The sequence below is a fragment of the Pseudorasbora parva genome, chromosome 6, assembly GCF_024679245.1.
Source record: "Pseudorasbora parva isolate DD20220531a chromosome 6, ASM2467924v1, whole genome shotgun sequence".
NCBI lineage: Eukaryota > Metazoa > Chordata > Actinopteri > Cypriniformes > Gobionidae > Pseudorasbora > Pseudorasbora parva.
Window position 1 is genome coordinate 39,737,304 of NC_090177.1, and position 24,829 is coordinate 39,762,132.

Here is a 24,829-nt window from a genome sequence, read left to right on the forward strand (position 1 = left end):
TATATCTTTGTGAGTACAGTCTATAGAAAGAAAAAAAACGAACCGGATTGGTGCTTGCAACGCGGAGCTATTACAGTTAATGCCCAGAGCCTGGGCATCAAGATGTTAAAGCAGAATAAAAAAAGCTCAGCTAAAACTACAGCTTTGGGTGCATAAACGTAACGGGTGTCTTTGTGCCTCTTAACAGACACAAAATGCAATTAAAATGTCTGTCCAACATGAACAGGGCCCTTACATGACAACGAGATGCGTTTAGACACTTAGCCATTGTTTAAATTCACCTGTTTTAGGCGGCTACCTGTGTCTCGCGCTGAAGCAAGGGCGCCGTAAAGGGGTGGAAGGTTAGGACGATTCTAAGGGCCCAGACTGATTTAGGGCCCAGAAGAGCAGACCCCCTTTTTATTTTCTTATTTATTTTCTCTTTTTTATACATACATTAAATGTGCTTGGGCCCATCATGCAGTAAATGTGTATTTTGTCCGTTTTGACCATAGATTTTATATTTAAAAAACTAATTTCAAAATGTCAGTCACAACCTTCTCCCCCCTCCCTCACAATGGTTCATTCCACCTGTGCGGTCCGCGCTAGCGTGAGCTCTTGGTTATTGCACTTGCGATGATGAAGCGCAGACAGTGACACACGCAGGTATGTCACATCAAAAGTCGGGGCATCAAAAACGGAAAGAAGGAAAGAGAAGACAGAGAACGCCGAAGTCTACAGTATGTCACACAGTTTTTCAAAAAGAAAGGCAGCTTGCCCTATTCCTCTAACGTTATTCCAAAACTTTCAGAATTAGCCTACTTATTTTTGTTGCTACATCATGACCTGCTTTTATCTAGCTAAAATAATTACTGAATTATAATTTACATCCAACAATACATCTCTGATGTGCTGTCTCCGGGTTATCATGTCTCGTAGACACAGATTCAGTGGCTGCTGCACACCCTTCTCCCACGCCCCCCGTCCCCCGTCCCCGTCTCAAATGAACAAGGTGAGCCTGAGCGCGAAACTTTACGAAGATTGAAGCCTCTAAACACGTCTTATCTACTGTGTTCGCCACATGATGATAAACAAAAAGTAATCTACACGCTTCAAAAATTACAAAATCAGTTTGCCGTGTGTATGTTCTGTCACGTGACAGTGCTGCTGCTACGATCGATGCTGTCTTACTTGATGTTCTTAAAGCAGCACTAGGTAACTTTTCAACCTTCATAATATATTTTCAAGACTCTTGGGAGGATACATCGACTTACAATAGGTTGAATGAGTAATACCAAGACACACCTGGCATTACTCCTGGTGTGTCTTGATTTTGAGCCCTTTTTGGCCTAGCTATTTTTATTCCTTGACTGATTTAATTATGAGTTAGTTCTAGCTGATGTTTCCTGATTGAGCAGGTGGACCCAGCTAAAGCTTGTTCATGTAAAATATATCTCAATATGTGTACAATATGTTCTGTTGTGCTTGCAATTGCAATTGATATAATAAATGTTCTCCCTTTTATGTAAACAAGTACATCTTTCTATATTTGTTTCTTGTTTTTGTAGGCTTTGTACAAATCTTTAGACATTTTAACTATGCAATGTGCTACATATCTTTTTTAAAGTATACAGGGCATGTTTATTGGGTTAAATTTTATCTGTAAAAATTGTAGGGGGCCCAGAAATTTTGTTTTCCATAGGGCCCAGAATTTCTGGCGGCACCCCTGCGCTGAAGTGCCGTGGGAACTCCGTTGTAGCCGGAAAAATAGTCCAGTCAAGAAGAGCGTCGTGTGTATGAAGAGGCTCTGCTCATCAGCTCCTCGGTTCTCAGTATTGAACGTGTCCGAGAGAAACGGTTTTCGATTCTGTCCTGCTGATCCGAGGGCCGCTGCTCGTTCAGTTACTCGCTCATGCTCAGTATCAGTGAGTTCATCAGATCTCTCAGCAAAACATGTCTCAGTTCACTGAACGGTTGGAGTTGCAACATATAATTCAAAACATTAGTTTATTTATATTCAGAGGGACTGTCACTCATGTCAGAAAGTGAGTAACTAAAGTAACGTGTGTGATCAGCGCTGATTTGAGACGCGAACCGTTTAGAACGATTCAGTCCAATTTGGTGAACTGGTTCGCCTGGTTCATTAAAAAGAACCGGTTAAAAAGACTGATTCGTTCATGACCGGACTTCACTAGAGTGATGATCCGATCGGGCTCACGAGTGAAGAAGAAATGGTTCGCGTTTGTGCCTTTCCGAATTGTGAAAATTTGCAGCGAACACTTGACTAACTTACTGTCACGTCACAGACAAAGGAAAAGGTGCGAGGACTCAAGTGCAGAGAAAGATAATTTATTACAAAATAAACATAAACTCAAAACAAAACCCACGAGGGGGAAAAACACACAATAGAATAATAAAATATAAACTTAAACAAACCAACAGAATCACAGGGAGAACGGGAGACGCAGACATTACACAAGGATCCAACACAGACTGACAAACACAAGGAGATTATAAAGGGAACAAACAAGGCAGATAATGAGGGAGAACAGGTGGGGCAAATTAACCAATAATCAGATAACAAGGGGGAGGGAACTGACAGGGACACGAGCACATGCTCAACATAACAAAACCCACAAGTGCACACACGACAGGACAGGCATGTGACATTACCCCCTCCTTAAGGAGCGGCTACCAGACGCTCCACTAGGGACGGGAGGGACAGACCAGGGAGGAACGGGAGGGACAGACCAGGGAGGGACGGGAGGGACAGACCAGGGAGGCACGGGAGGGACAGACCAGGGGGGCACGGGAGGGACAGACCAGGGGGGCACGGGGGCACGGGAGGGACAGACCAGGGGGGCACGGGGGCACGGGAGGGACAGACCAGGGGGCACGGGAGGGACAGACCAGGGGGGCACGGGAGGGACAGACAAAGAATGTACAGACAAGGGAGGGGTAAACAAGGGAGGAACGAGGAAAACAAAAAGTTCAGGAGGCCATGGTGGCCCACAAAGTTCGAATGGCCAGGGCGGCCCACCGAGTTCGGGAGGCCCACCCAGTTCAAGCGGCCGGGGCGGCCCATAGAGTTCAGGCAGCCAGGGCAGTGCGGGTAGAGCAGGGCGCCAGGGAGGCGCGGTGAGAGCAGGGCGCCAGAGAGGCGCGGTGAGAGCAGGGGGTGCCAGGGAGGCGCGGTGAGAGCAGCACGCTTCAGTGGCGCGGTGAGAGCAGGACGCCTCAGCGGCGCGGTGAGAGCAGGACGCCTCAGCGGCGCACGGAGAGCAGGACGCCTCAGCGGCGCACGGAGAGCAGGACGCCTCAGCGGCGCACGGAGAGCAGGACGCCTCAGCGGCGCACGGAGAGCAGGACGCCTCAGCGGCGCACGGAGAGCAGGACGCCTCAGCGGCGCACGGAGAGCAGGACGCCTCAGCGGCGCACGGAGAGCAGGACGCCTCAGCGGCGCACGGAGAGCAGGACGCCTCAGCGGCGCACGGAGAGCAGGACGCCTCAGCGGCGCACGGAGAGCAGGACGCCTCAGCGGCGCACGGAGAGCAGGACGCCTCAGCGGCGCACGGAGAGCAGGACGCCTCAGCGGCGCACGGAGAGCAGGACGCCTCAGCGGCGCACGGAGAGCAGGACGCCTCAGCGGCGCACGGAGAGCAGGACGCCTCAGCGGCGCACGGAGAGCAGGGCGCCTCAGCGGCGCAGGCAGGGCGTTGGGGAAACTTCTCCAGTCCAGCAGTATCCACCGGCACTGGGACCACCGGAATACGATCTGCTGGCATTGGGACCACCGGAACATGATCTGCCGGAACTGGGACCACCGGAACACGATCCACCGGCACAGGGACCACCGGAACACGATCCACCGGAACTGAGACCACCGGCACACGATCCACCGGAACTGGGACCACCGGAACTGCCTCCGGGGCTTCGGATAAAGCCCTGTGCTCCTTCCACGCATGCAGGACTGCCACCACAAAGCATCCCATCACAGCCCTCCAGGCCGTTTCCGGACTCGGGACCACCGGAACACGATCCACCGGCACAGGGACCACCGGAACACGATCCACCGGCACAGGGACCACCGGAACACGATCCACCGGCACAGGGACCACCGGAACACGATCCACCGGCACAGGGACCACCGGAGCACGATCCACCGGCACAGGGACCACCGGAGCACGATCCACCGGCACAGGGACCACCGGAGCACGATCCACCGGCACAGGGACCACCGGAACATGATCCACCGGCACAGGGACCACCGGCGCACGCTCCGCCGGTACTGGAACCACCGGAATACGATCCGCCAGCATAGGGACCACCGGAATACGATCCGCCGGCAAAGAGACCACCGGAATCCGATCCACCGGTACTGGGACCCCTGGAATCGGGACCACCGGAGCAGGTACGGAGGGAGCCTTTCTCCTCCTCCTCCGTTTCGGGACCACCGGAGCAGGGACCACCGGAACACGGTCCACCGGCATAGGGACCACCGGAACACGATCCACCGGTACAGGGACCTCCGGAACACGATCCACCGGAATAGGGACCACCGGAACACAGTCCACCGGCATAGGGACCACCGGAATACGATCCGCCAGCATTGGGACCACCGGAACACGATCCGCTGGCACTGGGACCACCGGCACAGGGACCACTGGCACAGGCACGGAGGGAGACTTCCTTCTCCTCCTCCGTTTCAGGACCACTGGAGCAGGGACCACCGATCTTGGGACTGCCAGGGCAGGGGCCATCTCCCTGGCAGCTCTCTCCTGCTGGCAGGCGATAGCTTCCACCATTGCCTCAAATGTGCCTCCGTCATATGCCCTTCTGAGCCACCACTCCATGGGCTCATCTAGGGCATAATTAAAAAGGTCCTTGAGTGCAGAGTCACTGAGCCTCAGCCCCTTGGCGGTCTCCAGGAACTTCTTTGCAAAATTCCTAATCTCCATTCCCTCCTGGTGAAGTAGGTGGAGGACTCGAAACCGTAGAATCCGCTCATAGTGAGGACAGGTGGTGAGCGATTCCGGGATCGAGTCCTCTCTCTGCTGAGTCCTCAACATGGTTGGATCCTTCTGTCACGTCACAGACAAAGGAAAAGGTGCGAGGACTCAAGTGCAGAGAAAGATAATTTATTACAAAATAAACATAAACTCAAAACAAAACCCACGAGGGGGAAAAACACACAATAGAATAATAAAATATAAACTTAAACAAACCAACAGAATCACAGGGAGAACGGGAGACGCAGACATTACACAAGGATCCAACACAGACTGACAAACACAAGGAGATTATAAAGGGAACAAACAAGGCAGATAATGAGGGAGAACAGGTGGGGCAAATTAACCAATAATCAGATAACAAGGGGGAGGGAACTGACAGGGACACGAGCACATGCTCAACATAACAAAACCCACAAGTGCACACACGACAGGACAGGCATGTGACACTTACACAGACACAACACAGTCGGGCCGGTTGAAGAAAAATGCCATTCCGTGTTAAAGACGGGTGCGACCACTGTGGAGGTAATGTAAACTTTATTTATCCTTCCATTTGGGCACACACGGCTTGAGGAAAGATGTGCAGTAATTTAAAATAATCGTGCTTTACACACACAACACTCTTCCCAACTGGACTGCCTTTTTTCCGGCTACCGCTGAGTTCCCACAGGACTTCAGCGCGAGACACAGCTAGCCGCCTAAAACAGGTGAATTTAAACAATGGCTAAGTGGCTAAACGCATCTCGTTGTCGTGTGAGGGACCTGTTCATGTTGGAACGCCTATTTTAATTGCATTTTGAGAGGCACAAAGACACCCGTTACGTTTATGCCCCCAAAGCTGCCGTTTTAGCTGAGGGGGGGCTCTGGGCATTAACTGTAATAATTGTAAAGTGTTGCAAGCATCAATCCGGTCCATATTTTTATTTTTATTTTCTATAGACTGTTCTTACAAAGATATAAAGATCAAGATAAACTTAAAAATTTGCCAGAGTTGTCCTTTAAATTTAAAAGTGTATTAAATATGTTCTAAAATCAAGATGTTAAAGCAGAATAAATAAATACATTTAAAGCAGTTAGGAATATCAGTTCAAGATCTTAATCAACACTGAAGAGAACGCACTGAATACCCCTTTAGAAAGTGTCAGTAATGATTATATAATGATTATATATTTATATATATATATACCCTTTTCTCTGATTCAAATACAGTGGACCTCTCTGATATTCTGTCCTGCTTCTGAAACACATTCACAAAAGATTAATGAGCAAAAGAGAATTGCATACAGAAACAAAACTGTAAAGGAACAAAAAAGGAGCTTTAAATACATAAAAAAAGTTGAATGCTTAAATAAGCAATTATTTCTGGATGAGTATCTAGATATTTTATTAGCTTTTCACAGATTGTGATTCCTTACAGATGCTGTGAGTTTTACCAAAGCTGGAGCATGGCTGGCTTCAGAGGGCCAGTTTGTGCTTTTGTTTTTAACACAGGCCCCTCCTCTTGGCAGACGATGGGCCTACTGAAGATTCGAGCCACTGAAAGGAGATCGCTCTCCCCATCTGATTGTTCTCTCACCTGTGCGACTCTGTCAAGCTGTGAGCGGATTTTGGTGAGCTCCTGTTTGCTGTCGTCCAGTCGAGACTTCAGCTTCTCATTCTCAGCCAGTGCGTCCTCATACAGCTGATACAGAGAAACAAACAAGAAGAGACTAAATTAGCATCTCCACTGGGAACTGCTTTCCTGTCGCTGGTCAACAGAAGACTGCCAATGCTCTGCACTGGATAAACAAAGAATGCTATTAACTATTAAAACGGAACTAGATTAACATTTAGATACACCAATCCGGCATAACATTATAACATTAAAATTCCTAATAATGTATTGGTCCCCCTTTTGCTGCCAAACCAGCCCTGACCCATCGAGGCATGGACTCCACTAGACCCCTGAAGGTGTGCTTTGGTATCTGGAACCAAGATGCTAGCAGCAGATCCTTTAAGTCCTGTACTTGTTTGTTCAGCACATCCCACAGATGCTCGATTGGATTGAGATCTGGGGAATTTGGAGGCCAAGTTAACGCCTCAAACTCGTCCTTGTGCTCCTCAAACCATTCCTGAACCATTTTTGCTTTGTGGCAGGAGCATTATCTGCTGAAAGAGCCACAGCCACCAGGGAATACTGTTTCCATTGAACATGATCTGCAACAATGCTTAGGTAGGTGGAGCGTGTCAAAGTAACATCCACATGGATGGAGGACCCAAGGTTTCCCAGCAGAACATTGCCCAAAGCATCACACTGCCTCCGTCGGCTCGCCTTCTTCCCATAGTGCATCCTGGGGCCATGTGTTCCCCAGGTAAGAGACACACACGCACCCGGCCAGCCACGTGATGTAGAAGAAAACATGATTCCTCAGACCAGGCCTCCTTCTTCCATTGCTCTGTGGTCCAGTTCTGATGCTCACGTGCCACTGTTGGTGCTTTTGGCGGGGTCAGGGGTCAGCATGGGCACCCTGACTGATCTATACCGCCCCATACTCAACAAACTGCGATGCTCTGTGTATTCTGACACCTTTCTATCAGAACCAGCATTAACTTCTGGAGCAGTTTGAGCTCCAGTAGCTCATCTGTTTGATCGCACCACACGGGCCAGCCTTCGCTCCTCACGTGCATCAATGAGCCTTGGCCGCCCATGACCCTGTGGCCGGTTCTCCACTGTTCCTCTTGGAGCACTTTTGATAGAGACTGACCACTGCAGACCGGGAACAGCCCACAAGAGCTGCAGTTTTGGAGATGCTCTGACCCAGTCGTCTAGCCGTCACAATTTGGCCCTTGTCAAACTCGCTCAAATCCTTACGCATTTTTCCTGCTTCTAACACATCAACTTTGAGGACAAAATGTTCACTTGATGCCTAATATATCCCACCCACTAACAGGTGATGAAGAGATAATCTGTGTTATTCATGTCACCTGTCATAATGTCATAATGTTATGCCTGATCAGTGTATATGTACTATTTGGATTTTACTATATTTGGATGTAAGTTAAAAGTTAGACACATACTTTAAGCATTGTGTCTGACATATAATTGACTTTGGGGACATTATTTGAGGAACCATATCTAATACAATGAACGTCAATAATTATTTTATTAATCAAAGGTATCCTGACCTTCTTGTAGTCCTTGCTGGCAGAATTGTCGTCTGTTTTGCTCAAAGAGGCGAGTCTGTTCTCTCGGCGTGTGTAGGTGCTGACCCGAGCTGACAGTCGGTCTGACGGAGACTCCACACCACTGGAGTCTGACCTGCTCGTTCACAGCAATCATCAAGTAAGACATTTTTAAGAATTTATTTTTAAGAATTTATCTTAAACAGAAGCTAATTACAGAATAATGTTTTAGACAAGGAACAGAGAAGCTTACCTTGATGCCCGTTCTTGCTACAAAGAAAGAAAGAAAACGTTTGATTAAATATGCTGAAGATTTCATTTAACATAAGAAGGTGATAATCTTAATGCACTTACAAAAAAGCACCAGAACATTGGTTCTTGTGTGTCAAGCAAGCATGCTTGAGTTTCCATTTACCATATCTAAGTGCACTGTGTACATCAGTGTTTATATGAATAAAACCCTAAATTAAATGTTATCATGTTATTAATGAAGACTTTATTCATATGGATTTCATTGGATTGCATCAGTTTTAGGTGAATAGACTTTCAATGGAGGGACAGAAATCACAATCAAAATACTGCTGATACTTTTACTTCAGGGTCCAATTCTTACTAACTAGTTGCTTATTAGCATGCATATTACTAGGATACTGGCTGTTTATTATTTCTTCTAAAGCACATCTTAATGCATTATTCTGCATGACCATATTCTACATCCCTAATCCTACCCAATACCTAAACCTAACAACTACCTTACCAACTATTAATAAGCCGTAATTAAGAGTTTATTGAGGCAAAATTCTTACTTAATAGTTAGTTAATATAGTGAGAACTGGACCCTGAACTAAAATGTGGTCAAAATATCTTCATTTGTGTTTTGAAGACGAAAGAAAATCTGTTGGGTTTGTAATAATGTGAGGGTGAGAAACTTTATTTCTATGGTCAACTTTAGACATTTTCCATTAACTTTGCAACTACCTGTTACTGTACGGATATTGGGTTAGTAGAACAGCATGTACTGGCAAAGTAACTTATAGTCAGTAGGATGTCTTTAGAGAAGCATCCAAATAAAGTGTTAATAGATATCATGCAGACAGTCTACTAATACTCAAATGACTGCTAGTTGACATTATTATTACAAAGTGCACTGTACTCTCTTTAAGTTCACGTAACCATCAAACGCAAACCTCGGGTCTTCAGTGACCCAGGACGTAATATCAGTAAAAGTTGAAATGTCTCAGAGATTTACTGCAGAGCGAGAACTGAACGCAGTCAAATATTACTGTCACTGTCACTGATGGTGGATCTGCTGAAGAAGCTGTCGGAGAGCTGAATATTGATTCTGAAGATGTTGAAGGTGATAGTTTTGAGAATATGATTGAGATGGTGAATATGAGGCAGATGCTGAATGAACTCAAATGAGCTCTGATGAGGACAGTGATGATGATGATGATGATGATGATGATGGGATAACACATCTGCTCAAACTGAACCCTCACAAGCTCCTCACAAGGTCACAAAATATGCTTTATTTTATTCTTCTGTAATTGTTACAATATTGCACAATATTGTTGTTATAATATTGCGACAGGTAGGGATCCATCCGTGTTAGATATAGATCTAGGTCAATAAAGACCCAAATAAATAATAATGATTGGTGAAACATTCATGCATTTAAGGGTTAAGTGGTACAGAAGCCCTGAACCACAAAGTAAAAAAAAAAATCCGTAATTTTTTTTAAAAAAATTATATATATATACACACACAGCCTCATTGACGTTACAGCCCTGTGCCAGTTGCCAGTGTATTTGAACAGGGGGCCGAAAACTTTCATCATCCATCTATAGAATACAGTTCTCTATATCTCTACGGTGGATTTTTCTTGAGAACTTGTAATTAAATAATGACACCACCAGTAGCCTATGCTTTGTCGGCTCATATAGTTGGATCGAGGAGCATGTTCTGGGCATGTTCTGGGAGGAGCATGTTCTTATTTCAACAATTACACATCAGAAAATGTTTTAAAGCTGAATTTCTTTAGAGAATATACCTCTACGTGCTCAATTTTTTGAGAACTTGTATAATAATTAAATAATAACACCCCCATTATGCTTTGTCGGCTCATAGTTGCATGGTAGTGCATGGGGATCATATTTCAACAATTAGCCTACACATGAGAAAATGTAATGTAGGATTTCTTTTGAGTATTCATTTACCTCTACGTGCTCAATTTTGTTAAGAACTTGTGAAAAAATGAATGTCACCTATATATATATATATATATATAACCTGTTAAATTGAAGAACATAACATTAAATGTCAGTTTGGCATTATGTTCCTTCATACTTTTAAAAAGACAAGACATTAAATCCGTTTTGGATTCAAATGCATCAATCTGTATCTAGTCATTTGGCCTGATCCCTTATTTTCCTCGGATATAAGCTAGCTACCTCCATGCAGTCTGAAAAGTGTTTTCGCCTGTAAAGTCTATCCTGCACAGTATATTTTGTAACGTCCTAAGAAGACATATGATGGTAGATAACATTTTGTGCTGTAAAATTTACTTTTGAAATCGTAGATAAAAGTAAAAAGCAACTATTATCCATGTCAGAAGCAGTTAGACTTCCAGTGCAGATCTCTACTAAAAAAATATAACGACTTTATTCTCGAAATGTTTCGACTTTATTCATATTTAAACTTTATCTTTTTATACTTTTTTATACTTTATTTTTTTATAGAAAAAAAAATCTATAATTTGGAGATTACAGGCGAAATATTTCGAGACTAAATGCGAAACATTTCGACTTTAATCTCGAAATTATAGATTTTTTTCTTTACTTTGCGGTTCAGGGCTTCCGTAAAGTGGCCTTTTATTTCAGAAATATATTATCTGCAAGAACAGAATATATATATATATATATATATATACTTTAAGATTTTAAGGGCATTACAAGTGTACATTTTATACAATTAAGTGCACTTTTCTTTCATAGGAGAAGGTTTGTTTTGCATTGCATCAATCTAATCACTTACAGTATCCAAATACAAAAGCTATTTGATGCGGACAAATCTAAGCTGTTTTCTGATTGGCTGATTATGCGATCAGGCTGGTCAGATCACAGTGATTGCGTGTTATATAAACAGTGCCTTAGTGACAAACAGAAGAGTTTTTAAGTGTGATTAAACATGATATAATTGAGCTTGAACAGCAGGTCAGGTCAGGTCTGCTAGACCTCTGTCTGTCTGTCTACCATGCTAAAGCCTGGAGCAAGAGTATGATATTGTGAGTCTACATAAAAACGACGCAAGTGTTTTTTATTACACCCACTTCCTCTCAGTTGAAATCACACCAACTCCAGTTAGCAATTACAGCACTACAGTTTGTTTCAATATGATTTGTTTTCTAATAAATGTTCTATAGTAATAAATTGTTGCTAAATTTTTACTTTCCTACATGTTCCCATGTACAAGCATATAAATCAGTTTGTGTTTATGGGAGCTAATCTTGTGGACAGTAAATCTTCTGATAGAATATTTAATAGGCTTCCATTTTAGGTACATGTTGTACATAGTCACATATTATAAACATCTCCGTCCACCATCACTGCCTGGATGACCTTACATCCGAACTGAGGATGTGCATAGATGGTAAATGACTCATGTGAAGGTCTGACAGTCCAAGCAGAAACATCCATAACAAAGATGGGAGGCTACAAGCCCCTCGTAATTTAAAGTAGTTAAACTACAGTCAAGCTTCTCGGCGGGTGCGGTGGAAACGGGTCTGGTAATATGTTCTTCGTTGCTTCAGATTTAAGGTTGTTGAAGTCCAGAGAGAAAGCTAGAGAAGGAAAGGCAGAGAAAGAATCCCCTCTGTTCCTCTGCTAAAGACAGCACATCCTGTTTGGACACTGGGCAGCACACTTGATTATGCATCAGAGAGGAATAACAGTCCACTGTCTCCACTGACTGAGGGGGACCTCTGAACAACACCAAAAAAGGACATGCAGAATCAGTCACTAGAGCCGGACACAGTTTGGCAGAGAAAAACAAGAACTTTTCATTCACTCACAAAACTAATTACAGAAAATGAGATCTGGTCAAATGACATGTTCTGTGACTACAGGAAATTTTTGATACCTTTCACACTCTCATTAGTCCACTAACAAGGCCCGTCAGAGAATTTAAAGGGGGGGGGGTGAAATGCTGTTTCATGCATACTGAGCATTTTACACTGTTAAAGACTTGGATTCCCATCCTAAACATAGACAAAGTTTCAAAAACTAAATGTTGGACGCTTGATGGAGTATTTCTGTGTTAAAAATACTCCTTCCGGTTTCTCAAAAGTTTCGGCGAGTTTTTTTCGAGTTTGGGTCGACTTGGCGTTTAATGGAGCGGAAGGTCCTTGTATGGGCCGTACGGGCTCTTCTCCCGGTAGGGTGCGCACGCGCGACTAGAGCGAGGGAGGAAATGCACGCCCGGAAACACTCTCTCAGCTGCAGATCCAGTCGATCCAGGCGCTGCGCTCCACTTTATTCCTCTGGGTGACGTCGAACGCTTCAGCACAGCATTCCGGGAAGGCAGCGCTGCATTTGACCCGATTTGAACGCAGAAATGACGGGAAGCTTCACAGCATCGCTTCAGTCGCGTCGCAAAAGTGGATCTCCACCGTTCACTGCTGTCACAGGACTTCACCAAATCATACCAAAGAAGTGTGTTTTTGACGGAGCGGTCCCAGCGATAAAGGTTCGGTCCTGCTTTGGAAGCAGCCGGTGAGTAAAACTGCTTCAAATGTCTGTGCTGTTGGCTATCGTCGCGTGAGTAAACATCAGTAAACGACACGATCGCGTGCTTCGTCGTTTAAATGCGCTAACGGACTCTATTGTTGTTCTATGTAAGTTATAACGTTACACTAGTCTGACATGCAAAACCGCTTTGCTTGCTACTGCTAAGGTTTAGTCGCATACAATAGTCCATAAACCGAATCATGTCCTCATAAACTGAGTAAACACAAACATTGACAGGCCACTAAATACAGTCCATACCACAGAGACGGACGTCCTGTGTTGCTGTTTCTCCTGTTCAATTTATTTCAGCCTCCCAATGATTCTGGATCATATCTGTAATAGCTGAGATAGCGATGGGTTTCTCCACGCTTGAGAACGTCACCGCTTTGGGTGCGATCGTCATTCTTTAGCTCTGCCCACACGATACGCCTCCAGCCGCTCGTTTTTTTCCGGAAAGACTCGGTACAGCCCATATTTCTTTTATAAATATGATAAAACTAAAGACTTTTCGGAGATATGAAGGATGCAATACTACTCTATAGGTACTCAAGATTGACATGAGATTGACTGAAACTGAGTGTTTCACCCCCCCTTTAAAGTTTTGTCTTTTTTTTCCTGACAGTCATGATCATTCGTGAAAAAGGAATGTGGTTAATTGTGATCTTGTAGTGCACTTCAAATAGTAAAAAAAACATTTAAAACAAAAAACTTGCAGATAATATATTAATTCAAATGTGCTATTAACTGAAAGAGAGTGAACTATATAATGTCAAATAAAGAGTAATTCAAGAGTAGTCACTATTTTAAAGGGGTACTTCAGCGCTGGGAAGATGAATCTGTATTTAAACTGGGTCATCAATGCAGTAGAAATGTGAAATTATTTTTGAATTTGGTGTCTTCTAGACTGAGAAAAGACAGAAAATGTATTTTTGTCTCATGGGGATGAAAGACTACAATTCCCAGAATGCTTCGCTGCCCTGTGAGGCCACTCCCAAAGCCACCGCTACTGGATTACTGTGACTGAGTTGGAGAACAGACTCTACAATTAAATACTGAACGTGTCTGTTCAATATAACGATCGAGTCGCCGCGCGAGTCTCACAGCTCTAGCCTAGATTAAGAGTCAGATTACATTTAATGTCATAAATGATTATGCGTGTTAAGTCTGGCGTGTTTTCAGTTCATGCCTTTGGAAGCTTAACTTTCATAGAAATTAATTTGAGAAGTTAAAACACTTCCATTGCTCAGCATAGCTCCGTTTAAATGAGTGCCTGCAGCTGAGCAGCTCTGTTAGACGAGAAGGCCTGGCTCTAAGTCTCCACTCTAATTCATCCCAAAGGTGATCTATCGGGTAAGGGCGTAGGTTTGGTCTCAGCTTTGGTGGGAACATCCCACCAGATTTACCAGATTATATAGTCTATTATGTATGTTACTGAGTATGGAAATGCAACATAGTTTAGGAATGAATACATCTATTAATTTATGAGGCTCTTCGGTTCAAATTATCCAGTACCAAAATAATAATAAAACAAAATACTCTTTAATTATCAAGTTCATAAATGATTTTCAAAATTGATTTAAAAAAACAAAACACCAACAAAAAAACAGACACATAATTACTTATTTTCAATATAAAAAGTGATTGTGAACTGGAACCTTTTTTTAACCTCTTACCACAGTATTGGACATGTCAAAGATTAGTAACAAGTTTAGCGTTGATGCACTGTTAGTTTTTGTACAGGATCAGATTTTATTCTCCCTCATTTACTGTTTGTGGCTGGTTTTGCCCCATTGACTTCCATTAAGCACATTTTTTGATTGGAAAGCCATGACACCACATAATCATGCACTATTGATTGTTGGTGGTTTTTGTTGGAAGAGGTAAAATGTGTAATTTTTACAGTTGATAACCAGGTGGCAGCATTAACCCTTTAGAAAGGCCTGTGCTAAAAATAAAAATAAAAAATAAAAATAAAAGTTAGTTTCTGGCTTTTGTATAGAGTATAATAACTGAATATAAATGAGGGAGAAAAAAAATCTAAATCTGATGCTGGACAAAAACTAACAATGCATCAAAGCCAGTGTTGTTACTAATCTTTGACATGTCCAAGACTGTGATAAAAGGTCAAAAGATATCCAGTCCACAATCACTTTTTATATTGAAAATAAGTTATTTTGCGTGTTTGTTTTTTTCCAAATCAGTTTTGAATCAGTTTTTGAAAATCATTTATGAACTTGGCAATATAAGAGTGACAAAGAAACAATGACAGCAGCTCAACAATAAACATGGAATCAAGTAGGCCTATGTAAACTTGCAAAAGAACACATTTAATATTATTTTACATTTGATTATTTTAGTTATTTCTAAAGAACTCTTTAGTAGCCTATATTGGTGCACTTTAAAGGGATGGCTCACCCAAACATGAAAATTGTCATCATTTACTCGCCCTCATGTTGCTCCAAACCTGTATGAGTTTCTTTGTTCTGCTGAACACGAAAGAAGATATTTTGAGGAAAGTTTGTAACCAGGCTGCTTTGGGGGCACCATTTACTTCCATGGTAGGAATGTGTCTTCCTATGTATTCAACATAACAAAAAAATGCATACAGGTTTGGAACAACAGGTTTGGGGTGAAGAAATTCTAGGAGATTTTTCATTTTTGGGTGCACGGTCTCTTTAAGCCGTCATTCTGAACCAGTAGCCATTTTACTGACAATTCTGAAATTCAAAAGTGTTAAATTTTCTTTATTAATTTACTATTATGACTATAATATTATGTAATTATTTGTCCCATTTTTATCTAAATATTTTTTAAATGTCAAACTTTATATGATTATGATTTTAGGATTATTTATTATTAAAGGGGTGATGAATTGAGGTGGTCCTCAAGGTGGACACCAGGTGGTCAACAACATTAAACATGCCGAGGAAGATTAAGATATTGCGCTATTCCTGGTTGTGGAAGAACACAGTCGCTGCATAAGCTTCCTTCTGATCCTAATATTAGGAATGAGTGGTTGAACTTTATTTTTAATGAAGCTCACGTGGGGAAGACATATTCACTTCAGTTCACTGCGGGATCGTTTGTGAAAAAATCTCTGGTCGATGCTGGATTTGGATCCGACAGGAATGGTGCAACACACTTATGTGAGTAAAACGTGTTTTTATATGTAGGTTCTGCATTGTTATAGATCGTTTTGCTTATGTGTACGTGTCTAACAGAGCATACCTTTAGCACGCTGGACTCAGACACGTATGGGCCATTGCTCGCAAAGCCCGGCAGGCCGATCAATCTCATTATATTCCGTTCTTGTTCTGCTATTCTCTCTCTCTCTCTCTCTCTCTCTCTCTCTCTCTCTCTCTCTCTCTCTCTCTCTCTCTCTCTCTCGTTGACATCTGAAGGTTGGCACAGGTATGTGTGCGCGTGGTTCGCGCTTATATCGTCCGATCTTGCGGGCTATGTGTAATATAAAAATAATATTCCAATCAGTCACGGGTTGATGAGAAATAAATCATTGTGTTTGTTTGATAAAGACGTTTACGAGCCCTGTGATCGAGATAATCATTCCGGTTGCCACTTCTCTATCACTCTATCCTCTCCCTGAACTGACAGCGGAGCTTAAGCTCATTAAATATTCAATTCTTATCCAATTCTAGCCGTGGGCGTTTACTTCCAAGTCTCCAGTGACATGCCCATCAAAACCCAACGTTCAGGAGAGAGCCTCAAAATCAGTGTAGAAAATAGCCTAATACTTATTGGTTTTAATTTTTTTTTAATGCATCTGGCGTTTTTTTTGTGTTTTTTTTTGTGGTGTATCAGACTCATCTGCATCCAGTAGTGGGAGTAGTGGCCGGGGCTACTGGATTAGATGAGTCTGTGGGCGGGGCTACTGGATTAGATGAGTCGGTGGGTGGGGCTACTGGATCAGATGAGTCGGTGGGTGGGGCTACTGGATCAGATGAGTCCTGGGTTGAGGCTACTGGATTAGATGAGTCGTGGGTGAGGCTACTGGATTAGATGAGTCGTGGGTTGAGGCTACTGGATTAGATGAGTCCTGGGTTGAGGCTACTGGATTAGATGAGTCCTGGGTTGAGGCTACTGGATTAGATGAGTCCTGGGTTGAGGCTACTGGATTAGATGAGTCGGTGGGTGGGGCTACTGGATTAGATGAGTCGGTGGGTGGGGATACTGGATTAGATGAGTCGGTGGGCGAGGCTACTGGATTAGATGAGTCGGTGGGTGAGGTTACTGGATTAGATGAGTCGGTGGGTGAGGCTACTGGATTAGATGAGTCGGTGGGTGAGGCTACTGGATTAGATGAGTCGGTGGGTGAAACTACTGTATTAGATGAGTTGGTGGGTGGGGCTACTGGATTAGATGAGTCGGTGGGTGGGGCTACTGGATTAGATGAGTCGGTGGGCAGGGCTACTGGATTAGATGAGTCGGTGGGTGAGACTACTGGATTAGATGAGTCGGTGGGTGAGGCTACTGGATTAGATGAGTCGGTGGGTGGGGCTACTGGATTAGATGAGTCGTGGGTGAGGCTATTGGATTAGATGAGTTGGTGGGTGGGGCTACTGGATTAGATGAGTCGTGGGTGAGGCTACTGGATTAGATGAGTCGGTGGGCGGGGCTACTGGATTAGATGAGTCGGTGGGCGGGGCTACTGGATTAGATGAGTCGGTGGGCAGGGCTACTGGATTAGATGAGTCGGTGGGCGAGGCTACTGGATTAGATGAGTCGGTGGGTGAGGCTACTGGATTAGATGAGTCGGTGGGCGAGGTTACTGGATTAGATGAGTCGGTGGGTGAGGCTAATGGATTAGATGAGTCGGTGGGCGAGGCTACTGGATTAGATGAGTCGGTGGGTGAGGCTACTGGATTAGATGAGTTAGTGGGTGGGGCTACTGGATTAGATGAGTCGGTGGGCGGGGCTACTGGATTAGATGAGTCGGTGGGCGGGGCTACTGGATTAGATGAGTTAGTGGGTGGGGCTACTGAATTAGATGAGTCGGTGGGTGGGGCTACTGGATTAGATGAGTTGGTGGGCAGGGCTACTGGATTAGATGAGTCGGTGGGTGAGACTACTGGAATAGATGAGTCGGTGGGTGGGGCTACTGGATTAGATGAGTCGTGGGTGAGGCTACTGGATTAGATGAGTCGGTGGGCAGGGCTACTGGATTAGATGAGTCGGTGGGCGAGGCTACTGGATTAGATGAGTCGGTGGGCGGGGCTACTGGATTAGATGAGTCGTGGGTGAGGCTACTGGATTAGATGAGTCGGTGGGTGAGGCTACTGGATTAGATGAGTCGTGGGCAGGGCTATTGGATTAGATGAGTCGGTGGGCGGGGCTACTGGATTAGATGAGTCGTGGGTGAGGCTACTGGATTAGATGAGTCGTTGGGCGGGGCTACTGGATTAGATGAGTCGGTGGGCGAGGCTACTGGATTAGATGAGTCGGTGGGCGAGGCTACTGGATTAGATGAGTCGGTGGGCGAGGCTACTGGATTAGATGAGTCGGTGGGTGAGGCTACTGGATTAGATGAGTCGGTGGGCAGGGCTACTGGAATAGATGAGTCGGTGGGCAGGGCTACTGGAATAGATGAGTCGGTGGGTGAGGCTACTGGATTAGATGAGTCGGTGGGTGGGGCTACTGGATTAGATGAGTCGGTGGGCGAGGCTACTGGATTAGATGAGTCGGTGGGTGAGGCTACTGGATTAGATGAGTCGGTGGGCGGGGCTACTGGATTAGATGAGTCGGTGGGCGAGGCTACTGGATTAGATGAGTCGGTGGGCGAGGCTACTGGATTAGATGAGTCGGTGGGCGAGGCTACTGGATTAGATGAGTCGGTGGGTGAGGCTACTGGATTAGATGAGTCGGTGGGCAGGGCTACTGGATTAGATGAGTCGGTGGGCAGGGCTACTGGATTAGATGAGTCGGTGGGACTACTGGATTAGATGAGTCGGTGGGCAGGGCTACTGGATTAGATGAGTCGGTGGGACTACTGGATTAGATGAGTCGGTGGGCAGGGCTTCTGGATTAGATGAGTCTGTGGGTGAGGCTACTGGACTAGATGAGTCGGTGGGTGAGGCTACTGGATTAGATGAGTCGGTGGGTGAGGCTACTGGATTAGATGAGTCGGTGGGTGAGGCTACTGGATTAGATGAGTCGGTGGGTGAGGCTACTGGATTAGATGAGTCGGTGGGCGAGGCTACTGGATTAAATGAGTCGGTGGGCAGGGCTACTGGATTAGATGAGTTGGTGGGTGAGACTACTGGATTAGATGAGTCGGTGGGCAGGGCTACTTGATTAGATGAGTCGGTGGGTGAGGCTACTGGATTAGTGAGTCGGTGGGTGAGGCTACTGGATTAGATGAGTCGGTGGGTGGGGCTACTGGATTAGATGAGTCGGTGGGTGAGGCTACTGGATTAGATGAGTCGGTGGGCAGGGCTACTCGATTAGATGAGTCGGTGGGTGAGGCTACCGGATTAAATGAGTTGGTGGGTGAGGCTACTGCATTAGATTAAAATGTCCTTTTACTGAAACTAAGGGGCCAAGCTCAACCCCTGAAAAACAACCCCACATCATAATCCTCCCTCCACCAAACTTTACACTTGGCACAATGCAGTCAGCCAAGTACATTTCTCCTGGCAACCATCAGACCCAGACCCGTCCATCAGATGCCAGTTAGAGAAGCCTGATTGGTCACTCAGGAGAACACGTCTCGACTGCTCTAGAGTCCAGTGGCGGCTGCTTTCCTCCACTGCATCCCACGCTTTGCATTGCTCTTGGTGATATAAGGCTGAGATGAGCTGCTTAGCCATGGAAACCCATTCCATGAAGCTCTCTATACACTGATCTTGAGCTCATATAAATGCCACACAAAGTTTGGAGGTCTGGTTAATAATGTTACCGCTTTATTTTTTTTACGTAATAGGAATCATATGACAGTTTTCAGTTTCAGAAAATGTTTTATACTTTATAGTGCATTAAGTGCATTTAACTTTTTTGACCCAGTTATGTAGGAATACTCTTTTTATGGCATTTCCAGGGCTAAACGCAATCTTATCTGGTAATTGTTTTTACTTTCTTGCCTCCGAATTAAATTTTCTGCTGTAGCTTTAGGAGAGATCGCAACACAGACTTGAAAACCTCCATGTGGGATCGTAAAGTAAGCCAGAGGAAACTGAAACTGTCATATGATTTCTATCTTATCCCTGATTCGTTGAATTGGTGGTATTACAATTCTCCCCATGTGACAACTACACTAATATCTCCCCTGCCAATAGTCTAATGAGATTAATTTGACATGCAGTTGACAAGTTATTTACAGTTAACAGCATGTCAACAGTGAACAATCAAATTAAAGTGTAACCGTTCTTTATGATAGAAATATTTAAGGTTTGGAATTAAAAAAGAGCCCATAAAGTTGAAAAAATACATATAAAATGATGTCCAAGCATATGTGACAGTGAAGAGTACCTCGCTGATCGTAACTGCATATGCTATTTTCTGGCATGATTCTGTGGTGCTTTTTACAGGGAAATAAACAGATGGATGAGAGCAAGGCTCTGAGCCACTGGAGAGACGGGTCCATCTGAATGTTTACGCAGTATTTCAGAGACAGCTCTCCTTATGAGGCTATAGCACGTCGGCCTGTTCTCCGGCCGTGTCACGGTTTAACGCTGGAGGAAAAACAGAGCTTGACCTTCGGCACTGACTTACAATAACTGTTGTAATATCCGTGACTGGTTTGTGTTTTACTGGCAATCATTATGAATTCTCAAAGCGAGGCAAGATGTCTCATTCAAGTGTTTACACATAGCCACAACAACAACAAAATTCTCTGAAACGTTTACAATGTGTGCTGGTGGTCTTGTTTAGTTCTGTGTGGTCATGTCATGTGGGGAAGCTGAAGTCTGCATTTAGTGGATGTGTGTTCTGGTGGTCTTGTTCTCATAGGTCATCAGAGTTCTCATCTTGTTCATCAGAGGTCATCGTTATGCACAACAAATTAGGGCACTTTTTTTGGACTGGCATCCTTTGTTGGTCCAGGAACAACATTCCTATAAAACAGCTCTCAGTCTACAATCAGAGAAAAGTGAAAGGTTAATAAGAGTGTTGTTCAAGCCAATAACCCTATCCTTATCCTCCAAATCCTATCAGTTAATAGGAGTGTTGTTCCAAGAACATGTCCTACTTGGGTAAATCACGTTAAACTGGAGGTTTAAAGTCCTCGGGGGGCATCATTACCCATGGGCACCTGCTGGCCCTGAGCTCACTCGCTGTGTCTACAGAGAGAAAGAGCGCGCACACTTTCACCACAGTAAACCATGTAAGGCAGCGCCGATGCTGCTGCGCACATTCCACCCTGCTAGTAAAAATAACACTCAATCAGATTAATGGGAATGGCCTCTTCAACACAAATACAAGCACACTGAAGAGCTAGCCCACCGTCTCACTGCGATCAAACTCACACGTGTCAGTTATACAATCCCTTTTTGAGCTTCATCTTGTGTAATCGAAATTGTTACAATCCATTTTAAAGTCTATTTATAGGTTGTTGTTGTTTTTTTATAGAATATAACATACGAATATAACATAGAATACAAAGTGACAAATATCATGTTCTCTCTATGGGGAAGCACTTGAGAATTTTCTTTTGCACTCACAGTTACCTATTCAGGTAACCGCTGAATATTTTGTAATGAAATGTTAGGGCACTGAAATGCTGTTAGAATGATCCTTATGTACGGAGAATTATATCTATTATGGATGTTTTACAATACTAACTTTTTGTATTCAATCTGTGTTTCACATTCCTTGCATTTTGTCCTTGTTGATATATAGCTAGACACTGTTTTGTCATGTTTATTATAATTTTGTGTTGTATTATTTGTTTCCATACTTCCATAACTGGTTCAACTCTTTTATTTTATTTTATTTTATTTTATTTTATTTTATTTTATTTTATTTTATTTTATTTTATTTTATTATTTTATTTTATTTTATTTTATTTTATTTTATTTTATTTTCAGCATATACAAATGTGCCACTAGATAAATATTTTCTGTGATGATCAAAATAGTTTTTTTTACTTTCATTTTTTATTATATTATATACTTATACTTTTTAATTTTTATATATATTTTTATATTTTAATAATTAATAATATTTCATGATATATTTTTCATTTTTGTTCATGAGAAACAATTGTATTATTTTTTATTACCATAACAATTAGTATTAGATATTATTTTATATTATTATATTTTATTTAGTGCTGTCAAAATTAGCATGTTAATGCACGTGTTAAAAATATTTAACGCAATTAACACAGCATCTGTTTTTTTCTGTCATCCTTGGGCTTGCGTTACATTATATGGTTACTTATTTATACCATTCAAGCGTGACAAAAAAAAGAGATTGTGCTGTCTATGTGACAAACAGAAAGACGTGTGCATGCCAGTATCATGTGCAAAGACAGCAATAATACAGAATTATGGCAAAATGCTCGTTTTGTGGAGTTTTCTCATAAGAGCAGTCTTGAATGAGTTAAATAACATCTTAAACGAGCTTAAAGAGTTTGAGAAAATGAGATGCGCGACTAGTTTTATTTTTGCATAAATATAATAATATTTGTAGAGGGTATCATGGTGGGTATTATTAATATCATTAGCGTGTGTTTCATTTAATTGTGAATTCACTGTGGGGTATACTTTGAATGTGTTTAGTCAACTGAATGTTTGGTCATGTGATGTTAAATTGAACGATTGAAGGTTGTCTTTTTTGGTCTGATGAAGTGTTGTGGGCTTCGAAGCATCACCAATGTGGGATTTGGCACCATACTCTGCCAACTTCTTTCTATATTAACCTTTCTATTTTGATTGGACACCTACACTTACATGCATCAGTTTATTCTTAGCATTTTATATTGGCTTCCTTTGGGGGGGTTCAAGCCTTAATTGAGGGGTAAAGCCCCCTGGAATTCACACCCTGACTGGCAGAGCTCATCTTTTACATGATTAAAGATCTGGGAACAATTTAGCCAATTCTCTTACAATGGTTGAATGAGGATTTGGTTAAGCTGGATTAGTACACCAGGACAACTGTACCATCACTGCACATCAAAGGCATGTGAAACTGTGTTCGGTCACAGTGTACACGCTGCAGGGTTGCTCAATTCTCCATGCATTCAACACATATGAGCTCTATAACTCATATACACATATGAAGTAACAGACTGAGACCGCTTCATGCAGCTGTGGGCTTCACCCTGATCCCATAACTCCACAAACTGTAACATTTACAGGATCTGGCTCATGCTGAAGTATTTATACGCAACCTCTTTAATCCTCTCTTTCCCCTCATCCCTTCACCCCCCCTTTGAGAGCCAGCTAGTCCGTCTGCCAGCTTGCAAAATGGAAAATGTGAGCATCACCCTTCTCAAAAGGAATATTACACACAGCTCCAAAAAAAGGCCTTTTCTTTCTTGCGCGCTTTCTTTCCCCCGCTCCCACCGCTCTTTGTGTGATAAGCCAGATATATTAAGAGAAAACAAATCAAGTCATTCGTTTTCAATTGTTTGATGACTTTATAAGGGCTGGTTTCTTCTGATCTGCCCTGTTTGAAACAGTTTGTCAAAAAAAAATAAATCCTCATGTTGTTTCAAACCCATAGAGTTTCATTCTTCTATGGGATACAAAATGACATAAAAAATGTGCTGGCTGCTCTTTTCCATGCAATTACAATAAATGAAAACTTTGAACTTTGGGACTTTAACTTATTCACCGTATCCCCCTGAGTTAGATAAGTCCATACACACCATTCTCCCACCGCTAGCCTAGCTTAGCACAAAGACTGGAGGTAAACACAGGAATAAGAGTTTAGTTCCTAGCCATATTGGTCTAGAAAATCACAACTTTTCATTTTCTGTCGCTTAGTGCACAATGTAACTATACACATCTCAACATGTAAATAGGAAACTGTTGGTGTTATTTTGTCTCTTATTAAGCAGTAGCTAGCTGGAGCCGTTTACCTCCAGTCTCTGTGCTAAGCTAGGCTAGCGGTGTGTGCGTCAAAGGCACGGAGATGGAGAGTGGTGTGTATGGACTTATCTAACTCTGGAGGATACGGTGAATGAGATAGTCCCAAAAAATCGGTGTGTTCCTTTATATAAAAGGATGCTAATGTTTCATGACTTCTTTCATTAACTCTTTAAGCTTCTATGAAAATCAAGCATATAGCGTCAGTTCTGGCAGGTCACGTCAGTGGAGCTCGCATCAGCTGGCTGTCAGCTGGTCACGTCTACCTACAGGAATACGACGTCTATCACCGCATACATATATAAGCTCCTCAGTCAGCAGCTATCGCGTTCTCCAGAGCTCATTTACCCTCCTCCATCCCCAGCTCCTCCTCTCGTCCAGTCAGGATTTGGTATTCTTATTCCCCTTGAATCAGACTAAACTCCTGAATTATTTTGTACATATGAATTTGTACACATTAATATGAACATTATTGATATCTGCAATACATTATGTTGGTTTTGTTCTGCTTACCCTAAGGGGGGTTGTTGCTGCTCTCCCTGCTCTTCTCCACGCTAGGCTTCATGATCCGCAGAGTTCTTGCCCAGAACAAAACCACAACGCCAATCCAAACTATATGCTATTAGTCAATCTGTCATATTTGACGATAGTGGTCCTGACAGAATTTTATTAATTATGGATTTCTATTTTTAAGTAAACAATGACTTCAATCTCTGTCTATTCTCCACATGTAGCTATTAGACTTTAGGTTAGTTCACCAAAAAATTACACTGATGCCATTAACTCCTCGCCCTAATGGCGTTCCTCACCCGTAAGACCTCCGTTCATCTTCACACACAGTTTAAGA

General features: G+C 43.3%; 1 protein-coding gene across 7 annotated transcripts in view; it reads right to left on the reverse strand.

The window, feature by feature from the left end:
• LOC137079001 (protein phosphatase 1 regulatory subunit 12B) overlaps window positions 1-24,829 on the reverse strand; it is an 81,980-nt gene that overhangs the window by 20,805 nt on the left and 36,346 nt on the right. For all 7 annotated transcript variants that reach the window (XM_067446907.1, XM_067446906.1, XM_067446910.1 and 4 more), the window contains 4 exons: window positions 8,407-8,423; window positions 8,157-8,289; window positions 6,568-6,672; window positions 6,178-6,228 (listed from right to left, as the gene is read on the reverse strand). In XM_067446907.1, coding sequence (XP_067303008.1) covers window positions 6,178-6,228; window positions 6,568-6,672; window positions 8,157-8,289; window positions 8,407-8,423 — 306 coding nt within the window. The remainder of the gene's footprint in view (window positions 1-6,177; window positions 6,229-6,567; window positions 6,673-8,156; window positions 8,290-8,406; window positions 8,424-24,829) is intronic.